At 36.3% G+C, this 9,488-nt stretch overlaps 1 protein-coding gene across 4 annotated transcripts in view; it reads left to right on the forward strand.

The window, feature by feature from the left end:
• CUL3 (cullin 3) overlaps positions 1-4,169 on the forward strand; it is a 75,638-nt gene extending 71,469 nt beyond the window's left edge. For all 4 annotated transcript variants that reach the window (XM_084780113.1, XM_084780110.1, XM_084780111.1 and 1 more), the window contains 2 exons: positions 689-834; positions 3,732-4,169. In XM_084780113.1, coding sequence (XP_084636239.1) covers positions 689-834; positions 3,732-3,863 — 278 coding nt within the window. In that variant the 3' untranslated portion in view covers positions 3,864-4,169. The remainder of the gene's footprint in view (positions 1-688; positions 835-3,731) is intronic.
• Positions 4,170-9,488: the final 5,319 nt, after the last annotated feature.

Raw genomic sequence — 9,488 nt, forward strand, 5'->3', positions numbered from 1 at the left:
TCTGGTTAGTTTGAACACTACAAAAAAGACAAAGTGAGACTCTCTTAAAGGCTGGAATAAAGTGTGAATGTAATGCGATTATGAAAAGAATTTTGTTAGGTAATAGAATTTAAGGAGGTAATTGGCAAGTCCTACAGAGGAGTATTTTATTGCTATAGAATCCCTTTACTGATACCTCAGTAATGCTTTTTAATTGTTTAACTGATAGAATCTTGACTATAGCTGCTCTTCCCTCTCTTACAGTGCCTTATGAGTTAGAGACATCAGATACTTGCCTAACTGAACTAAAACTTGAAGCCGTGCTGGAAAACTAGGAGTTGAGGTCTGAAAGCAATTTGCAAATTGTGTACTGCTAATTTTAACACTGGAGAGGTCCACTACCATTTTTCTCCCAAAATAGGAATTATGCTAGTCTATGAATAATTGGCTTTCAGCCAGGCTTGTGTGCTGTACAGTTTTAATCTCAGAAATCATGAGGCCAAAGCAGGTGAATCTCTTGTGAGTTTGAGGATATCCTTGTCTAAATAACTTCTAATTGAGGTGAACATGAATGTTTGCTTGTTGTGTGTTTACTTGTATGCATACTCTAATTGAGATGGATTTTTTCTGAATTATATTATGTTATGTCTTTTATTATAAACCAAATTTTTAATTGCATTTCTGATAAATGCCCTTATTTCTGTTTTAGTTGCAGCCAAACAAGGTGAATCTGACCCAGAAAGGAAAGAAACAAGACAGAAAGTAGATGATGACAGAAAACATGAGATAGAAGCTGCTATAGTGCGAATAATGAAGTCTAGGAAGAAGATGCAGCACAATGTTTTAGTAGCAGAGGTAAGGGCACTGCAACGTCATTATAGTGTCATACAGCACTGCTCACCAAGAGCAAGATATTGTGCCTAAAACATACCTTTATAAACAGATGGCCTTTATTTCTGAGCATTAATGATGGTTATCATTTTTTGAGAGCTTCTTTTTACAAATTAGGAAACATGAGGTACCATTAGCATAGTTGGGTAACAAAAGCCTCAGTTTATTACTAATGATGGGAAATGAGAAGGATGAGTTTAACACCCCTGGGCTTCTGGCTTGAGTGAGCAGATAGAGGAGAGGTTGGGCCCCTTAACTACAAAATGAACAAGAATAGTGTGCTTCTGTGGCCCATATCTTAACTAACAATACACTGGCACATGTGGGGCCAGACGTTCATTGGGGCATTGAAAGTCAGCTAAAAAGTTAGAAGGCGTTGAATTGAGAACTCATATCATTTGGGGATATAGTAGCAACTGAGTTCATACTAAATTGCTCAGGAGTAGTGTGAGAAATAACAAAAGAAAAAAGGGGGAAAAACTACAAAGAAGAGCCCCACAGTACCATATTTAAGCACTGAGAATACCTGATGACACTGAGAAGAAGCCCTTGAACACTTGTTGTAAAAGGGTTCTTTCTGAACCAGCTGTGCTACTGTCACCAGTCTTAGAAGTTCTCAGTTCACCCAAACCTACTGAATCAGAAATTCTAGGGTCAGCAGTCTGGCCTTTAACAGGCTCTAAAAGCTTGGTGGAGGTGGCACACACATTTAATCCCAGCACTGTGGAGGCAGAAGCAGTTGGATCTCTGAGTTCAAGGCCAGCCTGATCTACAGAGAGAGTTCCAGGACCGGGAAAGGCTACACAGAGAAACCCTGTCTCCAAAAAAAAGCTCTACAAAGGTTATTATGTATTGTGTGTTCAAATTTGATGCCTTTCCAAAGAAAAAAAGGAAACTAAGCATAGTGAGTAGTCAGTACTTCTAAAGACTGTAAAGTTTGGATGAATAACTGTATCAACAATCACTAGTTAACTTTGCCATCCATTTTCACTGGCCTGGTAAGAGTAGATAGTTGATGGAGCACCTGGGAAGGAGGTGGAGGTGGAATCCACCAAGAGTATTTTGTACTTTGAGACAGTGGGTCCTGGTAACAATTAGAAAGAAGTGTTCTATAGGACTAAGTGATGGAATTTGGGTTTTACTTGTAAATGGGAGATTATTGATGTTTATACTATGAGGAAGAGGTGTTAGGTAGCTAGGACAAGAGGGTAGTGAAGTCTGGGAAAGAAAGGAATGTTAGTGGCCAGTTGTAGAAATAATAGGTACTAACTGAATGTGTCTTTTCCTGAGAACACAGTAGAGGCTCACAGTCTGTGCTGACCAAGAAGTGATGAAAGTAGAAACACACAATGTAAGGTGGGAAGATGAGGAATATCAAAGTGAAATGAGATGGCTTCTTGTTTCTGTGTAAAACAAGGTAGTGGTTGTACAGCACCATGGTTGGAAAACACATGGAAAGCTCATCATCAGAATTAGTGATTCTATCTGCAGTAGAGTAGTAAATTTTAATTCATAAATTTGTATTTGGGTTCCCTAGAGGTTATCAACCTTTATAAAAGGCCAGTTTTAACCTGAGGACACCTGTAGCATATACAAGTATAGCTAGATACAAGTGATTTTATAAAAAAAAAGTATTATGTGGTATTTGAACTTAGAGAACAGTTTGACAATTCCTAGTTTATACTGATAGTGATTTCATCAAATGGTACTTATAAAATAGGGCCAAAGAATCCAGAGTTGAAGATGCTCTTGAGAGTTGAAGTGATCTTGAATGCAGTTTAGACTCTGTAAGGAAAGAAAATAAATCTAAAGTTAAGGATTGACAAATTCAAGTGGGTGGTAGCAAGATTTTTGATTGTTGTTGTTCTAATAAGTAGGTTTATTAAGTACACTGTGATATGCAGAGAGGCTGCAGTTGAAAAAGAAGAACTGTCAAGAGCAAGGTTTTTGATAGTAGAATGACAATTGTGGAAGGATGATAGGTTGTAGTTACATAGTTGAGTGGTCAAAGAATTCCCAACAATTAGTTGTTGGAAAATAGCCATGATCAACAAGAAAATCTGACTTGTGGGTGGATGATAAGAGTTAGGGTGGGTTATTGAAATGAACATTAGCTTTGAGGTTCTGTTACTAATTGTTAATACCAACTAGTTAATTTTTTATAAAATGAAACAGCCCACATTACAGTTAAAAGCATTAGAGGAGTGTGTGTTTGTGTATGTGTGTGTGTAGAAGTACATTGTGATTGGTAGTAGTAGACAGGCTGCTACAGTTAATTACTGGTAGCATCGTGCTTAAGATACAACTCCAGCTGCAACAAAGAATGACAGAAGTTGCTCATAGTATTGGGTGCCATTGCTGCGAGGCATTTTATCTATTGACTCATCTCTTGAGATCCTAGAGCTGTACTGAGGTGAATCGGAATTTGAACCCAGAGCTTGTGCTCGTAAACCACACTGTGCTACCCAGTAATATCATTACTATGGTTAAACTATATGCAGAGTAGTGAAATATAACTAATCTTCTTTAGCATCTACATTCTGGCACATGGAAGTGTGTTCTAACCATCCGTAACATTTTCAAGTAAAATTTTTACGTTTTCTTGTACTCTTTATTTTTTAGTTGTTTTATCTGTCTTTTATGTTGAGTCATGGTAGTCCTCCTGCCTCAAATTTTCAAGTGCTGAGATTATAGTTATTAGTCACTCTGCCTGGTCCATCTGTATTTTTATATTAGTTATACAATCACTAAAATGTGTTCTTCTTAGCTTTAAAATGGCATGTCAGCTCTAGTAAAACAGGGATTTTTGTGTGTTTATGGGGAAGTGTTTTAGTTAAAATTAGACTACCTTCTCTTTTTAGGTAACTCAGCAATTGAAGGCTCGATTCTTACCAAGTCCAGTTGTTATTAAGAAACGTATTGAAGGACTTATTGAGAGAGAATATTTGGCACGAACACCTGAGGATCGCAAAGTATACACATACGTAGCATAAAATGCATTCAAAATTTTGATTTATTCTTGGACTGTACTCTTCGCATGGACTGGGAAGTTCTTTTCAATCATTACTATTAAGACGACCATCTCTTCTGTTAAATTGCAGTACATGTTATAGACCACTCAGATCAAGCCTCTACTCCCTCTGAGAGTTTTGAACATCAGTTGATTGAGCTTCAGGCTTTCCAACGTTATCCCTGTAGAGATCATCTTTACAGTTCCTCGGGAAAATGTGAATGTGCCGCGTTTTGTTTTCAATATTGTATGAAAACAGGAAAAAAATAAAACAAATTTAGAAAACACAGCTCATTAAAATAAAATTGTTGGATTTCATTTCCCCAGGTCTTCAGTGTTGATGTAAATGTGTTTCTGTAGTGTTGCTTATTAGCACTTTGCGTATTGTGTAAGTTGGGTAGCAAAAATGGCAAAAGAAATGCAAAATTCCCAGTTATCTTGCTATGCTTGTGACATTTTCTTAGCTGGTATTGTTTAAAGGTTTGATAAATATACAAAGACCCAGGTATACAAATTGGCGCATGCTTTTCCTACCACTTGCACTTACTAGTCTTAACAGCCTTATGACCAAGGACCTTTGTTTGGACATCAGCACATACCCTGAGTTGTTCCTGCCCCTACCCCAACCCCCATTGTAATCTGAAGTTCTCCAATTTAAGTTCTAAGATGATTAGGTTTTGCTCTTGGTTATTTCTAGAGAAAGAAAATATTTTAGTATGTATAAATTGTACAATAATTTTTGCTGTTGTACTTACTGCTAATAGTGGATTGTATAGGGTGGTGTTTTTATTTCATTTATTGTAGACAAAATAAATGAATTTAGTATTCACGGATACACTAATTCAAGTATGTCAGAGCACAAAGGTGGCAGCTGGTTATATTTAATTCAGTCTCTTTGAAAAGCACATACATTCTACCCTTTGTTTATAAATATCATAGCCCCCATTCCACACACACAGTTTAAATATATATTTTGGTGAAGCTGTGGTACACCATTAATTGTCTGTTTCAAAATGCAATCTAAAGATGCAATAAATAGATTACCTTGATAGTTTGAAGGAAGTCTTCAGTTCTTGCAGCTGTGTTTTGGAAAGTGATTAAGCAATATTTTTCAAACGTGATGAGTCTTGGATATTAGCTGTCCATTGTCTTCTGAAGAGTTTTCAAGTTTTCAAAGATGTGCTTTGTGCTGAAGATTTTTGTCTGTCACTCTGTGCTTCCAACTATCACTGAAGTTGTTTTCTACCTGACTGATCTGCCAAGGATTACAGTTTGCTTTAACTTGAGAGTATTTTTATCTTCTATTTTATTTAATTTTGTTCCACTTTTTTCTCTTACAAGATGATGTTTTAGATATGTAATTGGGGAAAACCACTATAGATTTGTCAGAAAAATGAAATGTTACTGAGTTCAAGTAACCAACTCTCCGTTGAATATCAATACTGTTGATACACTTATTAGAATGTATGTCTCAGAAGATGGTTTCTGTTTAAATTTATGAAGTTACAATTAACTGAATTCTAATATGGATTAAAAACTCCACATAAATATTTTCCCCATGCGTCTTGGATTATAATTTTCCTTTTAGACCTGCAAATATGCTTTTATTGCACTTAAATTTGCTTTTGTGCACTGTATGATTTTAAGTTTTATGATCTTAGTCGCTGTATGTTTTCCACTTTTACATGAAATGGAAGGTGTGACCAGTATGGACAGGTTCTCAGCACACTTTGCTGTTCTTGCACAGGTACAATGAATACTGAAAGTTGCTTTCAGGTATAGTTGGAATTTTCACTAAGGAAGCTGCGTTTTAACACTTTGGAAGTAAGGATAACTCAGGTTGGCGGCAATAAGGAAAGCTCTGAAAGCTTTAGTTACTGAAGTCAGACATTTAAGACAAAATGAGGCTATAGCTCAAACCTTTAAATCTTGGTCTATGTTATCTTCAGTGTGGCTATAAAGATCAGGTCTAGTGTATATGCAGGAACATAAAGATTAGAGATTTGTGCTGGTAGATGCTTCTGAGTTAAAGTAGACTTGCTGGGCAATGCTGGCTCTGCTACCTTACAAAATTTATGTAATACATTTTGCTATTTCTCTTTAGCAGTTGGTCACTGACATTTTTATCCACGTTTAAGGCTTTAATTTGAAAGAATATGAGATTTTTTTTTTTTGTAACTTGAATTTTAGGGAAGATGGATAATTTTTCCAGCTACAAAAATGTCATTAAGTAGCAGTTCTTTGCTGTCATTTTTCTTAGGACAGAATTTATTTTTTAATTGTCATTTAAGTATTGAAAATTTATTCCAATTAGGAAATGGCCTCACAAAATAAATGGTTGTGATTACAAGGCTTCTTTATGTCAGTGAATTTAAACAGAATTGAAGGGGTGCATGTGTGGGGCATTGTAAGTACAGGGCAGGAAGGCACCATGTGGAGCTCTGGAAAATACTGATATGCCTCTGCAGTGAGAATCTTAAGGACAGTGAAGCTTGTTGACTTTTGTTTTTTGGGTTTGGTTTTGTTTGCTTGTTTTTTGTATCCTGGTCAGACAGAGAAAGGCTTAGGTAAGAACCAGTGCTCTTACAGATAATGTGTGCATTTCAAGAACCTAGTGCCCTGACTGACACCTTAAGCTTCTGAATACTTAGTTTCTCTATCTGGGTCTTAATTTTGGATATTCACTTTGAACAGGTAATACAAGATATTTTCCCTTACCTGTCAACTGTCTTTTTTAGAGTAGCCTAATTTTTCATTTTACATGTTTTACACACCATAAGGTTCTGTCAGTCTTAGAAGGAAAGCTTCTGTGTACGCTATTTATGTGTTAGACTATATGGTACTTTTTTATTCAGTAAGTTCTTCATGTTGTAGTAATACAAATGAAAAATCTAAATGAAATTGTAAATTATTTCTAGTCCCAAGAGCAGGAAGTCAAGTCACCCAGGTGTTTACAATGTGCAGACACTTCTGAGCTCTTCCTGTGGTTTATTTAGTTGTCATATCCTCTGACAGACCAGTGTTGTTCAAGGTACAAGCTAGGATTTGGGCCTTGGTTTGATTCTAAGCTAGGACTCTGGAGCTTGTCTATGTTGCAAATGGGTATGGTTTTCCACTTAAATCTGTCCTTGTGTACTTATTTTGCATGAAGCAGTGGATTCAATGTGAAAATGTATCTCAGTATGGAATTCTGCATGGTTTTTTTGGCCCATATTTGCTGATACCAACATTAGGCAAGAAGCAAGGATGGTGATGGCTGCTGTTTTGGAACATGTCCATTTAAAGGAGAATATACTCTAAAATTCTTAGTGTGAGGCTCACAAGGTAAGTGGTTATTATTAAAATCTATTTTTAAAAGTTCTTTTTTAATTGCACGATTATCCATTCCAACTCAGTTTTCCAGGAGGTATAGACACAAAATACATGAGTTTAATAGTGAGTGGTCATGAAGATAGCTCATATACAGAATCTCATATAATACTCTTAGAGATCTGTAAACATAAGTTTATTCCATTTTTGATATTTGGTTCTAATTTGATCCTGAGTGGGCCTCACTGAAATGCCTGGAAGTATATGAGAAGATCCAAGTAATGTGTGCTGTATTTCTAGTTAATGAAGTCAAAGTTCAACATTCTAATAAAGTACAGCTTATAGAGCATAAAACTTCAATGTGCACGGTTCTTGCAGTGTGAAAAATTAACATACTGGGTCTCCAGAGTCTTTTTCTGTTGTGGTTCCTGAACGAATGCCTTAGCAGGATCTGGTGTGGTGGATGTGGCACTCATAAGTACTGGATGTGCTTTACCATCAGCAGGTGTCTACAACTCTTAGGATTGCTGAGCTTCCTAAGTTAAAATCTACAATGAAACCCAAGCATCATGAAATAAAAATATGCGCAAGACACTTTACCCTGAAAAACTTAAGGTAGCATCTTACAGTATCAACTCAGGAGCTTTATTTGGTGCATTTAACACAATGAGTAATTGCAAAATCCAGACATCTTGGCTCTGTGAGATGTGCACTCTCTTTGGTCAATATGATGGTAGGATGTATTACCTTTTAAAAATTGCAGAAATTTACGTGGCAAATGGTTTTAAGTTGATGGGTAAATGTTGAAATATTTTTATATCATTTATACTCTCATGACCCACTTAAGTTGATTTGATTTCAGTGAAAAATTATCTTCAAAGGTAAGTTTTCCCTCCTTCCTGGGATGGGGTGTAAATTACTACAATTAATATGCATAGTGCACAATTTTGTGCAAAAGAAGTGTGCCAGCTGTGTGATAATGTAAATTTATTAGAGCAAAAGATATATGCACAAACTTGTTGCTACTTAGATCGTTGAAGCTTCTAGGACCCATTTTCTTTCACTGGTTTAAACTTGAGGGAAAAATCTGCAAAAATTTCAGTTGTTTAAGCAGTACCAGAATTTGGACACATCTCATCCTAAAGCCTGTGTTCTTAACAACTGTTAATGCACCGTCTCCAGGAACCAGTGGTTTGCACAGAGTAGGCAATAGTTTGCAAATTGAATTTGAATCTTATTTCTTGGCATATATTTTGGTGAAAGTTTGTGTTGGCTTAATATTGCTTGATGTTGAAACAGTATGCACAAAAAAATTGTAATGGCATATTAGTGTATATGATATGTATATAGTCTTTGCTGTCGTTTGCAAAAAAGAACTTAATGTCAGATATCAATGCCAATGGAGTTAATATTTTCTCTGTGTTGCCTTGATTATGAAATAACTACTAGCTTGATGTTTTACAGGTAGAATTGTAGATGAAACAAGACCGAGAAATTTAGCTTAAGAGCATGATGTAGAGTGAGATAAAACAACTTCACTGTTACAATGCAGCTCTAGCAAGAGGCACAGCCTGTGTATAACAAAACATGAAGACGTGATTATGATGTCTAAATGTAGGAGGTAAGGAAGAGGCTGGGAAAGATCTTGATTTGATTCCATTTCAGAAGCTCCCCTTATAAGGTTGTCCACAGATGTTTTGTAACATTCCTAGGAAAGGTGTTCCTTAAACAAAAGTTTGTATTCTTATTAGAAGGTGTCTAAATTGATCTTACTTGAGCTCATTAAAGGAACGGACCATTTTCAAGGGTGTGGTTTGTTGTCATCAAGCTTATAGAAGAGTGTCCAAGACTAAAAGTTCAAGAAGGATAGTGGCCAGGCCTTTGTTGGTGTTTATGCTAATTTCACACCAGAATGTAAGAGAAGCTTGGGGGGCGGGGCTATCCCTTGTGAAGATTATGGTTTTATAGGTGCTAGGTGAAGCTTTGGGGACAACTGTGTTTGGGAACTATTGTGTATGTTATTTGTGCTACACTAACTCCCAGTTTCATTAATTAGCTAAAAATATTCATGGGATAAGTTGTGAGCTCTTTTAATCTTTTTTGTACTTACTAGACTTAAGGTGCTTAAAACAGCATGTTTCTCAAGTTAAACGATTTTATAACAAAATGGGCTCGTGATCACAGGTCACATTCATCACAGCAAAGCCGTTCTTAGTCTTCATTGGGAGAGGGTAGTGTGCGTCATGGCGCCTCCACAGAAGAAATACAACCTGTGGTCTCTGGTAGGTCTTGTCTCTAA

The sequence above is a fragment of the Acomys minous genome (genome assembly GCF_964271855.1).
Source record: "Acomys minous genome assembly, chromosome: 4".
Taxonomy (NCBI): domain Eukaryota; kingdom Metazoa; phylum Chordata; class Mammalia; order Rodentia; family Muridae; genus Acomys; species Acomys minous.